The sequence below is a fragment of the Mustelus asterias genome, chromosome 18 (assembly GCF_964213995.1).
Source record: "Mustelus asterias chromosome 18, sMusAst1.hap1.1, whole genome shotgun sequence".
NCBI lineage: Eukaryota > Metazoa > Chordata > Chondrichthyes > Carcharhiniformes > Triakidae > Mustelus > Mustelus asterias.
Genome location: NC_135818.1, coordinates 63,090,419 through 63,113,400, shown reverse-complemented (window position 1 = coordinate 63,113,400; position 22,982 = coordinate 63,090,419). Strand labels below are relative to the sequence as shown.

The window sequence follows — 22,982 nt, the reverse complement described above, 5'->3', positions numbered from 1 at the left end:
CTGAGTGGCCTCCTCCTGCTCCTAATTCGTGTGATCATGTGTTTGTGTTCAGAGGTGAATGTGCTGACACTCAGCCATTGCGAACATGTGAACATGTTTTTGATGCGTATAACTGCAGCAAGAGAAAATGTTCAGCCATCAGTAAGCATCTATCTTTGTTAGTAATGCTCCAGCTGCCCTCTGTAAACCTCTTTCTCGCCAGTGTTCTCCAAGTTGAAGTGAAACTTTGTTACTGTCTCTCTGTACTGTCCAGGCAATAAGACTTAAACACCATCTTCAAAAGAGCCGGTTTGCAATTCTCACTGTACATTATCATTTCCACATGAGCCAGTACCCATGTAATCCCTGGAAGCAGTTCTGTGCTGTGGACTTGCATTCTCTGGGGACTGACTATACTCCGTCAAAGCTTATTTTACTTCAAGGACTTAACTACCTGTCTGAGCGAAGAACTTGCTCATTGGTTGTTTTATATTTGCTTGTGCTGGATTTGAAGGCAAATTTAGAGGTGGCCGGACAGAGCTCCAACACACTACGGAATTCAGTAAAGAACCCTCATTTATCAACCTCGGTTTGTCTGGATCTGCTGATATTCGACAAAATTGCTTTATCAGTTTGTCAGAATGTGGTGCATTCATCTATGTCTTATGCCAAACATTCAACTTTTTCACACTTCTTGCATTTTGTCCTATATACTTCAAGATGAAGGGAAATCACTACTCATGACAGAAAATCCAATGACTAAATTATGGAAAACAGTGATACAGATGGCTGTGAGCAAATATCCTTTGAATACATCTGTACATCTTGTCATAGAAGCTATTTAAGGAAACTTGCCATCAGCACAATCAAGACAATTACAAAAAGTGCTGTCAAGTTTCAGCCCGTACGTTGGTTTGGTAAGAAATAAACTATTGCATCATTCCGTAACTAGCTGTTTTCAATGTGGTGACTATCTTATAGTAACTGATTTTATTTATTCTTGCATGAATGAAAGGTCGCATTTCTCCATCGCTATGTCTGCGATGTATTGAGATAATCCATCACACAAACCAGCCTCCCATCATAGGGATTGATAAATATCACACTTCCCGCTGCCTCGGCAAAGCAGCCAGCATAATTAAGGACCCCACGCACCCCGGACATTCTCTCTTCCACCTTCTTCCATCAGAAAAAAGGTACAAAAGTCTGAGGTCACGTATCAACCGACTCAAGAACAGCTTCTTCCCTGCTGCCATCAGACATTTGAATGGACCTAACTTGCATTAAGTTGATCTTTCTCTACACCCTAGCTATGACTGTAACACTACATTCTGCACTCTCTCCTTTCCTTCTCTATGAACGGTCTGCTTTGTCTGTATAGTGCACAAGAAACAATACTTTTCACTGTATACTAATACATGTGACAATAATAAATCAAACCATCAAAAAAACCATAATAGTTGTGACACTAAACTCACTTATATCAGAGCACTATCACAGCACAGTTGAATAAATTAGTGGCACACTCATAAGCAATTTAAGGCTTCCATATGCCTTCAAGAGGCAACCATTGAGGAACTATTCCTGTGGCAGGAAAAGGTGATTAAATGTTCATACCTGCCTGATGCCCAAACGATATGCCAGGATACGATCAACGGCATCAGGATTCATCTGAGTCCACTGCAGCATGTAGGAGTACACACGTGCTCGATTTTGCCAGAGTGGGTTCGGTGTATCGTAGTAGAATTCAGGAGGATAAGCTTTACCTGAAGAAGGAAACAATATTACAGTCAACCAGATGTCAAACTAAATGCCCATTGCACAGTGCATTAAAATACAAGCTCATAACAAGCTTCACCTTGGAGAGGCGGTGGCCTAGCGGTATTATCGCTAGACTATTAACTCAAACCTATCAAGGTAGATGTCATTTATAGAAACAGATTAATTAGGGAACAGCATTGCAAAGAAATAGGGATTGATAAATATCATTGGGATAATGTCACTCAAACACTGAATAAAACATAACTAAGCATTATCCAAAAATGAATACTGAAATGATGATTTCATTAAAACCATGAATAGTGCAACGTTGTAAGCAGTATCATTACAAACCTTCTAATTTAACAATCATTTCTCTGGTGCTGGTGGAATCATTCTTACAGTTAATAGGAGCTCCAACTTCTAAAAGATAACCAAGGCTACTTCACATATTTTAATATTTTTTGCACAACTTTATGTTGTAATATGCCTTAAAGGGATATCAGCATGGTATAGAAACATAGAAAAATAGAAAATAGAAGCAGGAGTAGGCCATTCAACCCCATGAGCCCACTCCGCCATTCATTATGATCATAGCTGATCATAGAATCCCTACAGTGCAGAACGAGGCCAATCAGCCCATCGAGTCCACACCGACAACAATCCTACCCAGGCCCTACCCCGTATCCCCACATATTTGACCTGCTAATCCCTCTAATTTACACATCCTGGGACATTCAGGGGCAATTTAGCATGGCCAATGCACCTTACCCGCACATCTTTGGACTATGGGAGGAAACCGGAGCACCTGGAGGAAACCCACGCAGACACGGGGAGAATGTACGAACTGCACACAGACAGTGACCTAAACCGGGAATCAAAGCTGGGTGCCTGACATTGTGAGGCAGCAATGCTAACCACTGTGCCACCATGCCGTCTTCATCAAATTCACTGGAAGAGAAGCACACCATGTGACCCAGTTCTTATTTCAGGTTGGCTTTGAGCTGAGCACATAAACAGCTTTGATGTTTTTGAGTTTCTTCCCATGTATAACTATTCTCATGTATCAAGTCTTAATAAGTGAACCCACAACATGTTTACCGAATCACTAAAGAGCGATTGTCCTTGTGTCTTGTACAGTATATAAGCTCAAGGTATTGTATTAAATGAGAATGACAAAGCACTTTACAAAGCAGCTTTTGGTTCTGAGTGTCCATGTGTAAAGCACTGCCTGGGTATAGAATATAGTTGATCAGGAAGGACAAAACATTCATAATGGAGGCCATCTGCTTTTCCTCCCATTCATCTAAATGGAGCAAAAACTGGGCGGGCTGTTATTGAATTGGAAATCTCCTGGCTTCATTCTCAATGCACAGGATCCAGGCGATGCATTAGGTAGAAACAGTGAGGATCAAACTCCACCTCGACTAGTTTCAAGGGGTAATTTTCAACATTTGCCAGGTGAGCAGTGACCCATGTTTTCCCCTGAAACAATACTCATAACAGCCAGCTGATCCATTATAACAGGCACAGCCACTGAGTTAGAAAATAACCCCAACACACACATCCCCTCCCCGTACCCTCCAAGCAACTCTCAGAGGGTACAAAGCAACCGCAGTTACTGTTTCAACAACAATAAGATGACCATATATAAAGAGCATTCAAATTTAAGCTTGGGTAAGATTAAAAATCCAACTATCTGAATGGATTCAAAGTGACGGGCAAAACATCTGGGCTGGAATTCTCCAGCCGTTCACGCCCCGCCGCTGCTGCAAGCCACCACGGAGAATTTGGTGCTCAGCCAAATCTGCATTTGTAGCAGGATCAGAGAATCCTGCCGGCATGAATGGCTAGAGAATTCCGGCCCTGTATTCTGATCTGCGGAATTATCAAATCTCTCGACTTGGCCAACAGTGTACGTTCCACATTGCTCACCGGGCCTCCGATGTTGGACACCTTGGGCTGAGTTTTCATTCCTGAGTCAGGTTTGCAGTGCTGGGAAATTTCCCGACTTCACGAACATGCCACGGATTTCAGTTCTGGAAGGGAGTTGGGGGGAGGGGGGGGAGTACTAACTGGAATTGGGTCTGCTGACTCGGGAGAAAAGCAGAGGCAACCACAGGGGCTGTCAGGTGCTGGGGTGGACTGTTTAAAAGGCTCAGTGCTCTGGGGACTTTGTCCCTGTCGTAATAAAAAGAGTAAAACAAAAATAAATCCTCGAGCCCATACCCCTTACACCCCCTCACCCCCCTCCCCCACAACTCCCCAAGCCTATCCATGTCACCTCATACTGTCCATCAACTCCCATGGCCCCTCATATCCCCATGCCAACATATACCCATATACCCCCTGAACCTTTTTATAGCCCTATGTCAACTTAATTCCATCTCATTCCAACCAATGCCCTCCACCCAGCACCCTTTGTCCTTACACCCTCCATGCCAACCCACCCAATGTCCACCATGGGCAGATCTTAGAAGCCATGCTGAATGAAACAAAATTCTAAGTATCCAATACAGATTTAAACTACAGACCTAACTATATTTAAAACAAAATATTAATTGATAAGCATCCACTGAATACATTTGAATCCCCATGAGTAATTAATCCCTTATTAAAAAATCAAATATTAATATTCATAGCCCCAAATCAAAGTTAGCTGATCTCTTGACAACTATTTGGAGCTACTAAAGTGTGAACTTACAGTACCCCCCCCCCCCCCCCACCACTAATGATATATTGTGGAAAGAGTTAAACAGCAATAATCCTATAATGATAACCCTCAGGTTTATTTAGTAGAATTACAAGTACATATTTTTTCAACTGTCTGGCTCTTTTTCAATAATTTAAAGAGCAGGGATTTAAACGACTTGACAGCTTGACAGTTCCACAAACCTTATCCACTTATTACCAACACTCATGTCTGCTTTTAACCATCCAGAAAGGTCCCTGACCTCCATCAAAGGGTTATTGTTCTCTCCAAAAGGGTACGTTATCTCTCCAAAGAGGTCTGCTAGGTTTTGACCTTTCCTCAAATGTCGAAAGCCATTGTCGTGTTTTAGAAACCTGGGTGACCAAAATTGATCCTGAGTGAAGGAAGCGACTGTTAAATGTGCAACTGCCTCCACAAACTGCAGATGGGCAAAATGCATCACGCCCTCCTCCCCCAACAGCCACTGCACCTGCAAAACTGGTGCGTCCTGGGTTCAGGGTGAGGGCCGGACTGGAATTGGGGCTCCAGCACCATTTTGGCTAAGGTGTAGACCCCTTCCACCCTTGTGAAAATTCACACCTTAGTGTCCAGATAGGTGAAGTAACTGCTAGCAGTGGTTAGCACTGCTGACTCACAGCACCAGGGTCCCATGTTTAAATCCCGGCTTGGGTCTATTTGGGTGTGTGTGGAGTTTGCACATTCTCCCCGTGTCTGCGTGGGTTTCCTCTGGGTGCTCTGGTTTCCTCCCACAGTCCAAAGATGTGCGGGTTAGGTGGATTGGCCGTGCTAAATTGCCCCTTAGTGTCAGGGGGCTGGCCAGGGGTTATGGGGATAGGGCCTGGGTGGGATTGTGGTCGGTGCAGACTCAATGGGCCGAATGGCCTTCTTCTGCACTGTCGGATTCTATGATTTTATAATTCTATGATTAGCTTATGAAACTTTCATCAGTCCAATTCACAGAATACCCACTGAAATTCACATAATGGCAATGAGCAATATCTGGACAAATAAAACACAGCCACATACAGGAATATAATTGCTATGTGGCAGGATAAACAGAAGAACCATTCTGGAGATATTAAAGTACTGCACTGAATGGTGATGTAAAGGAGTTGAGAGTGAAGCTGTGGTATTAATAATGTAGCCTAGAATCTGTTTTGACACTTACGTATCCTTGACATTACTTACAAGACGTGACATGTTGATTTCAATGCTGAGGAAGTAAAATTAAGCATGAGGAAAATTTCATGAAAGGTCATTGCCAATTTTCGCAGAATTAATTAAAGAAACAACCCACCAAAACTGTCAATGAGGTTTCATTGACCCTGCTAATTAAAAACTACTTTTTTTTTTCTCCGCGAGATTTTGTCAGGTAAAGATCATGTATGGTTTGTTTCCCACCAGTTCTCAAAGTAGATCTTGGAAAGCAGGCCCATGAAGACATGCCAGAAAGTGATGGGCGCATCCTATCTCTGAAGGGAGAAAGCTGAACCTGCCTGTCTCAATGACGGCTGCTGTTGGTGGATTTGCAAATGCATATAACCCATGTAAGGTTATATAGTCATTCCTTGCGTCTGTTACTGAAAGTATCATTTCCATCTGATTAGCCAAAACCCTCCATTATCCATCAAAGTAACCCTGGGGGAACACATTCAACAGATCTGCTGTAGTGCTTTGGACAGCTCTGAAAAGTTACAAATGATGACTATCTCCATCTGTCCAAGGTTTGGAACCTCCAGGCTACTTCAAGTTTATTTATTAGTTATTTTTAATTTATTATTTATTTATCACAAGTAGGCTTACATTAACACTGCAATGAAGTTACTGTGAAAATCCCCTAGTCGCCACACTCTGACACCTGTCCGGGTACACTGAGGGGGAATTTAGCACGGCCAATGCATCTAACCAGCATGTCTTTTGGACTGTGGGAGGAAACCAGAGCACCCAGAGGAAACCCACGCAGACACGGGGAGAACGTGCAGACTCTGCACAGACAGTGACCCAAGCTGGGAATCGAACCCAGGTCCCTGGCGCTGTGAGGCAGCAGTGCTAACCACTGTGCCACCGTGCCACCCCATACTTCTGCTTTCCTAATACTGTAAGTTAGAAAGCATGTTGACTGTCAGAACTACATGATAAAAGGTCAAATGAACTATCTACAGAAATTAACAATAAATTGCTTGGACTCTTTTAATGTTCCTATGTGATCACTAACTGGTTGAGTTGCCAATTATTACACTGCTTTAAAGCTAGGTTGCCATTCCATTACAGCTAACATTTGAAATGACATGGTTCTTGTTCCATTACAAGACAGCAGTGCAAATCCTGAGATATAACACAAGAGATCCTTGTTATGAATACTGATTATTGTGCAGCCTTTAACATCATTTTGACAATCTGTGTGCACATTAAACCCTGTTAACTAGTGAGAGGAGAATAATATTCTAGCGGATTGCCACTTACTATCATTCCGAATGCTTGCACGAGTAATGTCTGTGCACTTACAGCAGACAGGGCAAATCCTAAGCATGTGATTTTCATTCCCAAATCAGCTGCATCCCTCAAGCAAATCCATAAACGCAGCAAGTTGCATCCATCACATAGGCACACGAGACATCCTGTCTGGACTTCAATTCGAGTCCACTTCCTTGACACTGATGTTTCAAACCACTGATGTTCTTCAATTATTGAGGTGACTGAGTCTCCTCTCGTGAGAGCTATGGGTAGAAGTACCATTGGCCACTAACCAATTCAAGAGCGGTTTAGCTCAGATGGGAAATGATGTACAATGACTGCTAAAAGATGCAGCTGGGCGAAAAGACATGTCAGTTAAAGCCAAATTCTGGTTGATTCAATCGAAGGTCTGTTTCTTTAGTTATCTATCTGTAACCACTCCTGATAACTTAAAGAAACATATTTTCCCATCCCGCCCACCACAGGAATCATAGCGGGCAAGGATCATAAGAACATAAGAACATAAGAAATAGGAGCAGGAGTAGGCCATCTAGCCCCTCGAGCCTGCCCCGCCATTCAATAAGATCATGGCTGATCTGACGTGGATCAGTACCACTTACCCGCCTGATCCCCATAACCCTTAATTCCCTTACCGATCAGGAATCCATCCATCCGCGCTTTAAACATATTCAGCGAGGTAGCCTCCACCACCCCAGTGGGCAGAGAATTCCAGAGATTCACCACCCTCTGGGAGAAGAAGTTCCTCCTCAACTCTGTCTTAAACCGACCCCCCTTTATTTTGAGGCTGTGTCCTCTAGTTTTAACTTCCTCATGCAAAGGTCCGTTGACCTCGGGTGGGATTTTCCAGTTTTGGGGCGATCGCGGCCGGAAAATCCTGCCCAAAGTCAATTTGCATTAAATAAATGTGAACGCAGCTAACAGCACAGCAAAATAGTAATTTACTACGAACATAATTTAATAATCTGACAACCTGAATGAAGTGACTGAATTAAATATTCATTTATGTAACCCTGTTTCATCTTTCTTTATATATTAATATAGGGTGGATATATGGATTTATCTACTCTTGCGTGTAACTTGTGTTGATCACAAGTACAAAGTGCCCATCACGCAACTACGTTCCCACGAGCTCAACTTTCAAAATAAACCAAAATATTTATTGCACATCCCTCACAAGCCTCTCTCAAAATCCTCAGTCTGAGTTCCGAGGTTTTCCGATGTTTTCAACTTGGACAATTGCCAGAAAGGTGACATTTTAGCAGTTTGCAAGATAGTGAACCATATGGAAAAGGGAAGTCTGGAAAATTACTTTCAACGAAATTGGGAGCATGACAAGGTGACACGGACTCATGTTAGTAAAAGGCAAATTAAGGGCAGATAACAGCAAGTCATTTTTTATACAAATACACACGAAGACATACACACACACGCACACACACAAACTCAGGATAACCGGACTATTTCCCACCGGTGCTGGCAAAGCCCATCAGGTGGTATTCAATCACCTCAAATATTTAAAAATATGGATGGTGTAGAACACACCAGCCAGCCCGGCTTCACAGAGATCAGGGCGCCATCTTTAAAGGCCGATCCCAATCTAAGAGTCATTGTGCAGGCCCCAACTGCCCTCCATCCACCCCATCCCATCCCTCCCCCTGCTGACAAGGTCAACAGCCCCTGGCCCCTCACCACCAAGGGACGATCTCCCACCCACACCCTGGGTCACCCCCCCCCCCCCCCCCCCCCCGCCCTTGCACATGCCCTTCAGGCATGAAGGTGACCTGACACCTCCCCTCTGTCAGAGGATGACATCCCAACAACAATCCCCCCAATGGGAGACACACACCGATGTGTGCTCACCAAAGACCCTCCCCGCCTTCCCCCCCCACCCCCCCCACCCGCCTCCCCCCCTCAGGCCACACTTCAGGCCTGTCCCTCAGCAGGGGAGACCCTGACAGGGTTCAGCCTGGCAGTAGATCACCGCTGCCAGAGTGTTCTCTGCCAGGATAGCAGGAGGAGCCGTGCCAACCTCGTCTCTGGCTAAAAGCAACCTCCAGTGCAGGCATATCATTCCGGCATGGGAGCTTGAAGAGGACGCACTCTCAAGACAAAATGAGGCACCGTCGTCAGAACAAAGCTCAAGACTGTTTTAAAATATAGGATTGGAAAAGAGGAAGTACTTCACATTCAATCAGCCCTGAAAGGAAAGTTAAACAAATAAAGCTGCTGCCTGCGGTGAAATAGCCTGGACCTGTCAATCAGGAGCCTGGTTAAAGGAAATGGAGCAGGAAATTGAAAATGGCATTGAGGCCTCTCAACATGGTCAGAGACTTGAAAGGGAACTGCAGTATTAAAGAAATAGGGCCAGGCTGAACAGGTGTGGTGAGGAGAGGTAGTTCTTCAGGGTTGACGAGACATGAAATGATTGCATCAACAATGCAGGCATTGATCTCCCCTGGAGCTGTCAGTCAAAAAGCTTCTAGCATCTAAATGCACCATCTGTTCCTCATGTAAACAAACCCATCAGGTGGTATTCAATCACCTCAAATATTTAAAAAATATGGATGGTTTGGGCTGTCAGTCAAACAGCCTCCTAAAACTCATTAGAATGGAAGTGAGTAGACAAACAAACCCACATGGAACAAGTCTCCTGCCAATCAAAGCAGTGCAAAGAGGCCAGACAGAAGATGCAGCTGATCCAAGCCTGAAAGGGGAATTCCCCGAGTGAAACTGACAACTTCGCTGGAATTCTATTGCCTCATAGAATCGGAGTGGGCGAGGGGTGGGCAACGGAAATGCCCATTGACCTTGGGCAGGAATTTCTAGTCTCATTCGACCAAGACCATAAAAGCCTGCCTATCCTGTCAATCAGAATACTTCAAAGGGGTCTACTCACAGTTGGGGCTCCTAAGAGAGAGCAAGGGAAATCCCATGTGTAGAATGGAATGCTGCTGTGGTTTTGTCGGGTTCCAGTTGTCCAGGGGGCATGGATATTAAAGTGAGCAGGCCACTACAAAGATTGCATTCAGCTGACGGGAGAAGAGAAGAGAATTGCCCCCACTCAGCAGTCAGGACATGGAAAAGTTCTTTAGGACACAGCAGTGGACCCTGGAATCATTTAAGAAACATTTGAATAGGGCGATGGGAGGCCTTTCTGTTCTTTCAGAGCTGGTGAATTAAGAAGAAAAAATAGTCCACTTTGTCTGAGCTCTTGTATGATCTCACTCCCTTTTCTCCTATGATTGGCTTGGTGGCATAGTGGTTAGCACTGCTGCCTCACAATGCTGGGGACCCAGGTTCAATTCCAGCCTCGGGTCACTGAACATGCAGACTCTGCACAAAAAAATCACAGAATCCCTACAGTGTTAACACAGTTTGGGGTTGGTTCCAAAACCATCCATTTCCCCATGACGGAGGAACATTTTCGAAAGTCGAGAGCATCCATGACATTTTGCTTCCTCTCATCTGACAATCTCATTTGGACCTTGCTATAATAAATGTTCAGATTTACCCAGATCAATTGCAATTCTATATGACAGAGACTACTTCAAAGAGAAAAGATAACTGCTACAAGGATATAGTCCATTCACTTTATATTTTATCTGCATTCTTACTAAGTATGACTTTAAAAAAGAAAGTTCCTCCTCTCGTGATCTACAATGCTCTGCATCACCTCTGTTAATTCCATATCACTTCCATAGTTGCAGCCATGTATCTATCATCTTTGCGCTTTCACCCTGTGTATTCCTAACCTCACTTGCCACCTCTGTTCAGTCGCTATTAATGTCTCGAATAGAGGTATTGAGGGTTATGTATCCAAGTTTGCTGATGATGGAAGGCTAGGTGGGGCAGTAGGCTGCGGGGAGGACACAAAGGGATGGAAAGGGAGACAGGTTACACAAGTGAGTAATTGGCAGATGGAGCATAACGTGGGGAACAATCAGATTAATCACTTTGGTAGTAAGTGTTGAAAAGCAAATGCTTTCTTAATGGTGAGTGTTAAGTCTGAGACTACCAGGGAGGTAGCTCCAAAGAAGTCACACCAAAGGCAAGCCTTAGGAACAATAAGTTTTCATTGAAGAACTGTACTCCTCACACTCCAGCCCTCAAGTGACTGTAAGGGTGGTTTCCTGGGCAGTTCACCCCACACCCCGGGTCAGTTGACCCGTCCTCTTAAAGCGATTACGCCCTGCATGCATAACAGTGAGAAACATTAAACTGTTGAAAGTCAGGAGGATTTGGATGACCTTGTACACAAGACACAGAAAGATAGTAAGCAGTTAGGAAAGTAAAGCCTTGGAGAGAGTGCAAAGAAGGTTCACCAGGATGTTGTCTGGTCTCGAGGGTGTTGACTATGAAGAGAGGTTGAATAAAATAGGATTGTTTTCACTGGAAAGATGGAGACTGAGGGGAGACCTGATAAACATAGAAACATAGAAAACTACAGCACAAAACAGGCCCTTCAGCCCCACAAGTTGTGCTGAACATATCCCTACCTTTTAGGCCTACCTATCAATAGAAACATAGAAAATTACAAGAAGGTCTATAAAATTATGAGAGCCATAGACAGGGTGAATAATCTGAGGCTTTTTCCCAGGGTGGAAGTGTCAATTACAAAGGGGTACAGGTGAGAGGGGAAAAGTTTAAGGGACATGTACGGGGGAGGTTTTTCACGCAGAGAGTGGTGGATGCCTGGAACGCGCTGCCAGAGGAGGTGGTGGATGCAGGCACATTAGCAACATTTAAGAGGCATCTGGGTGGGTACATGAATAGGGAAGGAATAGAGGGCTATGGACCCAGTAAGGGCAGAGGTTTTGTTCTGGTTTAGTTAGGGCACCATGATCGGCATGAGCTTGAAGGGCCGAAGGGCCTGTTCCTGTGCTGTACTTTTCTTTGTTCTTTGTTCTAAATAGCACATTGGCCTTTATTGCAAGAGGCTGGAGAGCATCATGTATGCTTACAACTTTAGAAATGTTTACAGCTGACAATACAAATAATCACATTGAGTCCTTAAGATTTTACAGGCCCATCCTTTCCATATAAAACTCTTTAGCACAGTGAATGTAACTGGACTCTTTTGTAGAAGATACGTGAAATATTTTTCTGAAGTAATTTTTAATGAAGAAATATTAAGATATCCAATTAAATAGGCTCCTTGCAGCTCCCACTGTGAGGTAATTTAATGGCATTTTAATGAGCTATCTGCTCTTGCAAAGGTATTTCTGCATTTCCCCTCACCCCTATGAAGTAGGAGCTTGAACCCTCAGTGTCTCTGCAGAAACCCATACACTTCAGAGGTCACACAGTGCTAGATTACTAATGCCCACCTTACTTTATCTCCGGAACTCTATCACCTCATCCCCCCCTCCCCCCCACGGAATTGGATCGGACGAGGGTCGGACAACGGAATTGTCCGTTGACCTTGGGCTGGAATTTCTGGTCTCGCTCGAGTGAGGCTGGAAAATCCCGCTCCATGTCTCTCCAAGGCACTTTGAAAGCTCGGACTAGGAAACTGTACACCAACTGAATTGTGATTATGAATTAGCAAACTGGATTTATTTATAGAGATGAAACAAGGAAGCAACATTTGGCACAATCGTAAATGGCTCAAAAATAACTTACCCTGCTCCTGGCAGAATTAAAAATAATCTATCTGCTCCCAGTCTATAAGATGTTTCAATGCTTTCTTTCAAATGTGCTTCCCAAGTGCCATAGTTTCCACAAGCTATTTCTTTGTGGTCAATATTAACTGTCCCCAGCTGATGGAAAAGAGGCACTGGGGCTGTTAAAGCAACAGGTATCAGTCACTCCATTCAATCCATTTCCTTTCCATGTTACCCAGGACACTTGCAGGAAGAAAGCAGAATCCAGTTTTAAAGATGCAGCTGTGGTCCAATTTACCATCTGATCTCCATTGGGCGGCACGGCAGCATAGTGGTTAGCGCTGCTGCCTCACAGGGCCAGGGACCTGGGTTCGATTCCTGGCTTGGGTCACTGTCTGTGCAGAGTCTGCACGTTCTCCTCGTGTCTGCGTGGGTTTCCTCCCACATTCTGAAAGACGTGCTGGTTAGGCGCATTGGCCATGCTAAATTCTCCCTCAGTGTACCCGAACAGGCACAGGAGTGTGGCGATGAGGGGACTTTCACAGTAAATTCATTGCAGTCTTAATGTAAGCCTACTTGTGACACTAATAAATAAAGAAAATATTTAACCTGAGCTCTGAACATTGTGTTGTGGAGAAGAGAGTGCGATTGCACTCCCCCCAGGCTAAACCTGCTGGCTGTCGTATCCTAGGCTGGAAGTCATCCATTAAGGAAGCTTTTTACTTATTTTCAGGTCCGGAGATAGTGTCCTCCTGGCCTCGCTGAGAATCTTTGGACCTCCTTTCAACCAGCATATCTCACTTTCTCCAGATTATGTGAAGGAATTAAGCCACCCCCAACTCTGTCATTTCTATCATTGAAACACAGACTTAATCAACACATTGAATCCCAAAATGAACTTGAATATTTAAAGACTCGCACCATTTTGTGAGATGGGCATGTTGGAACTGGATTACCTTTGAAAAAACTAAGCCTGATATTTAAGTATATACAAATCCCAATAAATGCGTATCTAGAGTTCTATACAAAGCTAGTTCTGCCTCCATCTACCCATATAGTGTAACCATCCTGAGAAACTTATTCAATAGACTATTTACAGCATTAGGAATAAAAAAATGACAATTATTCATCTTTTTATTGCATAGTTTATACTCTTTTATTTTTCCATTCTTTTCCATTTCTATTCCCTCTTTTTGCCTTGTGTGATTCCATCTCCAAGATCTATCCTGATAGTTACAGGGAAAAGAAAAGGCACTACATTTCCAAGTATCATAGAATTCCTACAGTGCAGAAGGAGGCCATTCGGCCCACCGAGTCTGCACCAACCACAATCCCACCCAGGCCCTATCCCCATGCACTTAACCTAGCTGGTCCCTCTGACACTAATGGGCAATTTAGCATGGCCAATCCACCTAACCTGCACATCTTTGGAGTGTGGGAGGAAGCCGCAGCATCCGGAGGAAACCAACGGAGACAGGGGGAACGTGCAGACTCCACACAGACAGTGACCCAAGCTGGGAATCGAACCCGGGTCCCTGCCACTGTGAGGCAGCAGTGCTAACCACTGTGCCACCATGGCGCTGTAGATTCTTCGTATTTTATACAACAGCTCCCTTCCTTTCATTTGACTGTTCATATAAAAAGTTAACAACAGGAATTTGTATTATCCAAGTTTGGAGTGAAGTTCTGTAAAAGTTTTATATTAGAATAGAATCCCTACAGTGCAGAAGGAGGCCATTTGGCTCATCGAGTCTGCACCGAGCACAATCCCACCCAGGCCCTAGTCCCATGAGACCACATGTTTACCCTGCCAATCCCCCAGACACAAGGGTCAATTTAGCAGGGCCAATCAACCTAACCTGCACATCTTTGGACTGTGGGAGGAAACCAGAGCAAACCCACACAGACATGAGGAGAATGCGCAGACTCCACACAGACAGCGACCCAAGGTTGGAATTGAACCCGAGTCCCTGGTGGTGTGAGGCAGCCGTGCTAACCACTGTGCCACCGTGCCGCCCTTAGAAATGCAATGGTAAATTTTGGCATAAATATAGTAAATACTAACCAGGAAAAATGCTGGTAAAAATAGATGCAGTTAAAGATTAATATACATTGTTTAACCTTCGCCTTAAAAAGACAGCTGCTAAACAGATGACCAATAAAGAGTTCCTCTCCGACACTCTTGGCAGGTTGGCAGCTGATTCAACCATCTGCCATCAACTAGCGAGTTTGAAGGTCCTGTCGCCATATTTAACTACCATTCCAGCACACTCCTGTCACTCTGCCCAGCTCACCTATCTGCACCAGATCATGCAGGATGTCAGCAACCCAGAGGGAGAAAGCTCGCAGCTTCAAGAAGAAGCTGGTTCCTCGATCCAACAGCCCCAATCCCCTCCCCCCCCCCACCCCATCCACCAAGCTCATCACCTTCCCATGCCCCACTCGGACTTCAACCCACCACATCTGGAGTCTTCATCTGTCCCCATCCAGTGAACAATGTGGTACCCCTTTGACTCGCTTATTTATGAGCTTTTCATGCAGCTTTGTCAGAGTCCAGCTTCCCTCCCTTTGGTCTTCCCTCTGCTTTCCATTGTTTGTCTTCTTCAATCATCACCTCCCTGCCCCCTCTGATTGCCCTCCCCCCCTCCCCCCCCCCCCACCCACCCCTTGCACAGCCCACTTTCCACATCTTCCAGATTGTTCCATTGTCTTCGTCAGACCAACCAGCACCACCAACCCCCCCACCACCTCCCCACCCTCACACCCCTCACCATGTACTCCACGCCCGGTCAAACTTCAGGCCTGTTGTGGTGGCTGCATGAGTTCCAAAGCACAGAGCCGGCCAGATAGACCCTTGAGGTCCCTGCACTCCGCAACCCCAGGGGAAGTACTGATCTGACTTGGTGACACTGGAGGGTCCATGGCTCCAGCAGCACGGTGCTGTCCAAGAAGACCAGCTGATCATGGAGATGGAGGAGAGGAACTGGTTTGCCCTGGCAGAGTGGTGTACATCATGAGCAGCACAGCACAATGGCAGAAAGGCTGAGGTGCACTCACACCTGCCTGAGGCGTTCAAAATGATGAAAGGATCCAGCAGGATGGATGAAGAGAATCCATTTCCTCTGGGGATGGACTCCGGAACTGGAGGGGATGAACTTAAAACCAGAGCTAGGACATTTAGGAATGAAACGGGGAAGGTTGTCCTCACACAATGGTCGCGGAAATCTGGAATTCTCGCTAAAATAGGACAAATGAGGTCTTCAAGACTTGAGACCAAATGTTTTTGTTAAAGTCAAAGTTTATTTATTAGTGTCACAAGTAGACTTACATTAACACTGCAATGAAGTTACTGTGAAAATCCACTCATCGCCACACTCTGGCACCTGTTCGGGTACACTGAGGGAGAATTTAGCATGGCCAATCCACCTAACCAGCACGTCTTTCAGACTGTGGGAGGAAACCGGAGCACCCGGAGGAAACCCATGCAGACGCAGGGAGAGGATGCTGACTCCGCACAGACAGTGACCCAAGTCGGGAATCGAACCAAGGTCCCTGGCGCTGTGAGGCAGCAGTGCTAACCACTGTGCCGTAAGCAAGGGTGTAAAGGGCTATGGAGCAAAGGTGAGTAAATGAGGTTGAGGAACAGATCAGCCATGATCGAACTGACCGGTCGAACAGGCTCCAGGGCTGAATGGCCTCCTTCTGTTTCTCTGTTCGATTCTAAAGGGAGAGAGTAGATAAAAAGAAACAAGAGGCAAGCTTGTTCCATTTGTGGAACTAGTGTGAGTCATAGACAAAAAACAAACTAGGCATCTGTGAATGCAACTTACCCCACTCTGTTTTAATGGAATGAAGGAGGCAAAACAAATGTGGGTAGGCAACAACCAATTGTATTAGTTTTCTAGCAACAGAGAATCCGATGAATTGTAACGATGAATAATAAAGCATTCTCTCTATTACTCCCTCATGAATACATCCATTTATTTATTTCTTTTCTGTGATTTTGATCATTTTTATAAAAAAAACCTTTTCATGACAGGTCTCACCAGAAACCGGGTTGAATCATATCTTCCTTCTGTTTAGTTGCTAACATTGGGTGAAGTTGAACTGTCTAATTTTGGATCTCTTTGGATTGATTCTTTTACTTCAAACGATGTCACTGGCCAATGCCGCTGATTAGTGCAGCTCCACGTGTTATAGAGCTTGAAAAATACCGGAGAGACTAAAATCTGAGGGATCACCCACCCACAATGGAAATTAATTTGTAATACAAATACACATCAACCTTTTTCAGACTTATGCTGGGCCTTGAATGATTTAAACGCATTCCTATTATGAAGCCTGGCCTTTGAATTAATCCTTTGATCCCTTCCCATCTATTCTGTAACGTTTCCTCATCCTTTCATTCTTGCTTCAGCTTTTGTGCAGCAAATATGCGGTGTGCCGTGTGCTGCAGGTGTGAGGAGAATGGACGCAGTTTTATTGGCTCATACTGCTGAAGAGGAAGAAGGCTGCAAGGCCACTGAAGCATGTGTGAGGTGACATCTACATAGCGCCTTCATCACTAAAGAGGAAAGAGAAAGACACGACCAAACTGCCAACTTCCAAACTGCAGGTCTCCTTCCCCTTGATCTGGTTGCGGTGGTGCATGTTCAGCTGTCCAACTGAAGCTCGAGAGCAACCCAAATCCAGTCCAAAGTGACAGACCGAAGTAGGAATTGGAGTCAAAGCTTTTACAATTCCAACTATTGGTGTTACCACTGAAACCGTTCATACTGGGGCATACAATATCAGGCCCAAGAGCGACAGTCAATGACTGAGATATGTTACAGCACTCTGATTTGCATAGCAATATTATTCGACACTTGAACCGGGAGCGTTGGTTGTCCAGCAATAAGCCCCTGCCAAAATTGCTCCAGTTAGATCATCAGCATTGACATTACGGCTGTTCATGCCGGCGGGATTTTCCCATCCCACTGCAGTGAACGGAGATTTGGCTGGACGCCAAGTTCTCCGACTTGGCTGCAGCAGGAGCGTGGCGTGAATGACCGGTAAGATCACACCCTGCGAATCTACTGACCAGGTTTTGAGACTGTTACCGCTCCGTTAATGCTGATTTCAGTGAGTGAACAACAGCATTCCTGCCCATTCCACATTACTGTGGCTCTAAAAACAACTGCTGCAAATCAAGAAATACCCAGCAGGACAAGGTGGAACTGCGGCCCAGATCTTTCCTCCCAGGTCAGGTACGCAGAGATGGGAGAACTCCCGCCTCTGCAAATCTGACCTTTAAAAATGGGTGATTGTGGTTGGAGGTTTTGTTCCAGAGGGGATTGGGGCTGGGAGGGGAAATAGGTTGGCTTGCGAGTTGGGTCCACAGCTCCTGGAATGAGTGTGGAGGGTGTCAGGTATGGAAGTGAACTGAGCAAAAAGCCTGCTATTGCGGTCTGCCACTGAGTTTTAGTTATTTAAACAAAAGAACAACAAAGCATCCCTCCTGTCCTCTCCCCTGCCACTAACTGCCCATTCCCCATCCATGCCAATCTATGCCACCTCATTGCTCCTCACCTCCCATGACCCCTCATTCTCCCGATGCCAACCCATGCCCTTCTACCCAGCCCCATTGCCTCTCATGCATGTATGCCAACACATGACCCTCTACCTACTCTCTAAGACCCCTCATAACCCCATGCCAACCTATGCTCCTCGCATCCCCCCAATTCAAACATATACCTCCTTACCCAACCCCATGCCCTGACATCCACATGGCCCTTTATAGTCAACCTAGTGGCAACTCATGCCATCCTATGCCCTCCACCCACCACCCTTTGTCACCCTTGCTCTCTCCATGCCAACTCATCTAGTATCCTTTGACAGTTCTTTGACAGTTTGACAGTATTCTGACAGTTCCTGGGCAGTTTGACAACCTTGACATTTCATTGACAACTTGACAGCTCCATGACAGCTTTACAGTTCTTCAACAGTTCTTTGATAGATCCTTGACAACTTTGACAGTTTCAATGAGTATATGCAGTTTTTATGCATAATCATGTCTACTTTTAATGATCCCAAAGGGGTACCTTACTTTTCCAAAGGGATACCCTGGCTACCTGAAGACCTCCTTTTTACCAGTTCTCCTGTGCACACACTGGATTTCACACTCCTGTTCTTTCAAAATCCCACTTCAGTGGAGGCCGATGGTGATTTAAGTGGCGAGGTGGCAAGCAAGCATGTGCAAATCACAGCCCCTGACTCCAGTCCCACCACCGCAAAAATAGTAAGCGCTGTGTCCAGGGGTGAGAATTTGTGACCATTTCTAGTATTTCTGCCACAACGGAGAGACGCTCTATCGGACTGAAAAGTTGGGCCAGAGATAACATTTCAGACCAGTGACCTTTCATCAGATCTAATCAAATCGGAAGACAGGTCCTGGACTTGGAACATTAACTCTCTCTCTCCATTGATGTTGCCTGACCTGCTGAATATTCCCAGCATTTCCTAGTTATAATCTTGAATTTTCAGCATCTGCAATATTTCCTCGTGTTGCTGTGCGTCACGATTATGCTCAATATCCTTATGTATAATGGATAGAAAATGTAGCAGTTTTATGATCATGGGTTCAGGTGTTTTGATATCATCCATCTGCTTCCATTAATCTTCCACAGTCGTTGCAGAATATATTACAAATTTATATCTGTAACTCACTTTACCAGTTTTCGAGATGGCAAACTCAGTCAGCATTATCAAATCACACTAAAGAGATGCATCCCTCAGCTAGTCTCCCGACATCAATACTCTTTTAAACACAGCAATTCTCTTCTTTGCAGCTATAGTCGTTTGACATTGTAAGAGAGGCACTGCAGCATTACAAAAGGGACCAGTAAAACACAGCCAGCACAATCAACATCTCAGCCTCATGTTTCTATTTTGAAGAATATTGCATGCTTTTGTTGTCGTTTTTTTTCCTTGGTGAACTGTCAGCTCTGCTGGGAGTTACGGGGACTGTGGTGGGAAGCTTCCTCCTCTACTCAGCTTTGGCAAATTCCCATACTGGCCCATCCCTGTGGGAAAGCGCGAGCACCAGGACTGTGTGAAGCAGATTCCCATCAGCTTTTTGAGCCAAACCTGAAGAAGTTAACATTTAATGCAGGCTAAGCTCGGAATTGTGACGATAGTGCGCCCTTCAGTTCAGTGACAAAGTGAAAACTCGATTAGCTCCAAGAATCTGTTGGCTGCAGATTGAGAAATGGGACCAGGATAGTAATGAAAAGGGGCTCTTGTTAAACCCCAGTCTTTGGCTCCAGTAATGCCAGCATTGAAGAAGCACTTCTCTGTAGTGTGATTTGTATTTGTCTCTTTTACCCTGTTTACCTCCATTTCTATCCTTTTCCCCTCTTGTTTGTGACAGTACATTTAATAAGACCATAAGATATAGGAGTAGAATTAGGCCATTCAGCCCATTGAACATAAGAACATAAGAACATAAGAAATAGGAGCAGGAGTAGGCCATCTAGCCCCTCGAGCCTGCCCCGCCATTCAATAAGATCATGGCTGATCTGACGTGGATCAGTACCACTTACCCGCCTGATCCCCATAACCCTTAATTCCCTTACCGATCAGGAATCCATCCATCTGCGCTTTAAACATATTCAGCGAGGTAGCCTCCACCACCTCAGTGGGCAGAGAATTCCAGAGATTCACCACCCTCTGGGAGAAGAAGTTCCTCCTCAACTCTGTCTTAAACCGACCCCCCTTTATTTTGAGGCTGTGTCCTCTAGTTTTAACTTCCTTACTAAGTGGAAAGAATCTCTCCGCCTCCACCCTATCCAGCCCCCGCATTATCTTATAAGTCTCCATAAGATCCCCCCTCATCCTTCTAAACTCCAACGAGTACAAACCCAATCTCCTCAGCCTCTCCTCATAATCCAATTGAGCCTGCTCCACCGTTCAATCACAGCTGATAAGTTTCTCAACCCCATTCTCCTGCCATTTTCCCCTAAGCCTCACAGCGCCAGGGACCCGGGTTCGATTCCCGGCTTGGGGTCACTGTCTGTGCAGAGTCTGCACATTCTCCCCGTGTCTGCAAGGCTTTCCTCCGTGTGCTCCGGTTTCCTCCCACGGTCCGAAAGACGTGCTGGTTAGGTGGATTGGCTGTGCTAAATTCTCCCTCAGTGTACCCGAACAGGCGGCGGAGTGTGGCGAATAGGGGATTTTCACAGTTACTTCATTGCAGTTAATGTCAGCCTACTTGTGACTAATAAATAAACTTTAAACTTTAGCTTTGATCCCCTTACCAATCAAGAATCTATCCCATCTCTGACTTAAATACACTCAGTGACCTGGCCTCCACAGCCAACTAATGCCACAGATTCACCACCCTCTGCAGTATTTTTCTCCCCCTCCTTTTCTTTCTCTAACTCTAGCTTATTTGGCTTTAATTTTACATTCAGAAGAATTCTGCCTCAAACACTAAACTACATTATTATCTCCACAGATGCCGATTGCCCCATTGTGCACCTAATTATAAATTTCCCATTAGAAGTTGTACCCAGTGAATTGGAAGTATCGCTGGTGATGTTATAGGAATCATATGTCACATAATAACAGATGACCAAGGGTCATGGACTCTGGATGCATGTTAATCGCATGTTGTCAACCACTTCTCTTACAATGTAATTAAATCCAGTGGGTTTGACATTATTCTTCATTTTAATTGTAAATGCAATTCAAATCTAATGAATGTTAACGCATCAGTAATGATTGGGGTTAAATCTCGTGTTATATTAGCCTATAAATGCTTTATGGTTTTGTATAAAATTCCTTTGTTCGCTTTTTAAAGAAGCTGTTAGAATCATAGAATCCCCACAGTGCAGAAAGCGGCCCACTGAGTCTGCACCAACAACAATCCCACCCAGTCCCTGGCCCTATAACCCCACCTATTTATCCTGCTAATCTCCCTGACACCAAGGGGCAATTGAGCAAGGCCAATCAACCTAACTCGCACATTTTTGGGGAGTGGGAGGAAAGCGGGGCACCCGGAGGAAATCCACGCACCAATTCATTCAGTGAAATCGAATATTGCACAGATCTATTTCACCTTACTGTTCATTTCATAGAATCATAGAATCCTACAGTGCAGAAGATGGCCATTCAGCCCATTGAGTCTGCACCGACCACAATCTCACTCAGGCCCCATCCCCATAATCCCATGCATTTACCCTGCTAATCCCCCTAACACCATGGGGCAATTTTAGCATGGCCAATCCACCTAACTCGCACATCTTTGGACTGTGGGAGGAAATGGGAGCACCCGGAGGAAACCCACGCAGACACTGGGAGAATGTACAAACTCCACACAGACAGTGACCCAAGCTGGGAATTGAACCCAGGTCCCTGACACTGTGAGGCAGCAGTGCTAACCACTGTGCCACCGTGCCGCCCTATATGTTTGACTTCATCGGCATTCATTTTTGTATATTTTCTTAAGCTACAAGGTCAGTGATCTTCTGACATTCAGTGGAATGTTTGAATCTGTTTTCAGTAGCAAGTGAAGCATTAAATAAATTCTTCTCTGGTGATTATCTCCTAAACTTGAGGGCTTTGTCAAAGGACACAGAGGGTTTTCGCTGTTATGCTGCTTACTTTTTTTAAAAAGGTGATTGCATTAACATTGTGATCGGTTGAATAACTGAATTAACTTGAAGTTGAGATCAGTATGTGAGTAAAACAGCTTAATCAATGTGATATGAAAAAAAATCAGAGAATTGTATTTTTTTTATTCATTCGTCGCTGGCTGGCCAGCATTTATTGTCCATTCCGAGTTTCCCGAGGCCAGTTGAAAGTCAACCACATTGCTGTGACTTTGGGGCCACATGTAGGCCAGACCAGATATTAACGGCAGACTTCCTTCCCTAAATTCCTACATTAGGAATCAGATGGGTTTTTCCGACAATTGACAACGGTTTCACAGTCCTCGGTAGATTCTTAATTCCGGTTATTTTTATTGAATTCAAGTCCCACCATCTGCTGTGGAGGGATTTGAACCCAGGTTCCCAAAACATTGGCTGAGATTCTGGATTAATAGTAAAGAAGTCTCACAACACCAGGTTAAAGTCCAACATCTCCACATCATGGATTAATAGTCCAGCAATAATACCACTGAGTCATTGCCTCCCTCAGGTAAGCCACACCACCAAACTTCTGCATTGCCATTGCTTTTGTTTATTGCTATTGCACTGTGTTCTTTGGAGAGCAACCAACACATGAGAACCTATGCCTTCCTGGATTACAAAAATGGAAGTTAAAGAATTTATTCATGCATTTCCCAAATCAAGGAATTATGGAATTTGCAGTGACATTCCAAGATGGCAGGATTTTCTTTCCATTGACTAAGTTATCCTGGCAATGGTGTATGAGCACAGGAGGAACAGAGTTACACAGATGGAAGGCACACT

General features: G+C 44.8%; 1 protein-coding gene across 1 annotated transcript in view; it reads right to left on the bottom strand.

Annotated features, from left to right (window-relative positions):
• Positions 1–22,982, bottom strand: part of mdga2a (MAM domain containing glycosylphosphatidylinositol anchor 2a) — a 589,650-nt gene that overhangs the window by 167,738 nt on the left and 398,930 nt on the right. The window contains exon 10 of the mRNA XM_078233125.1: positions 1,597–1,745. Within this exon, the coding sequence (XP_078089251.1) occupies positions 1,597–1,745 (149 nt within the window). The remainder of the gene's footprint in view (positions 1–1,596; positions 1,746–22,982) is intronic.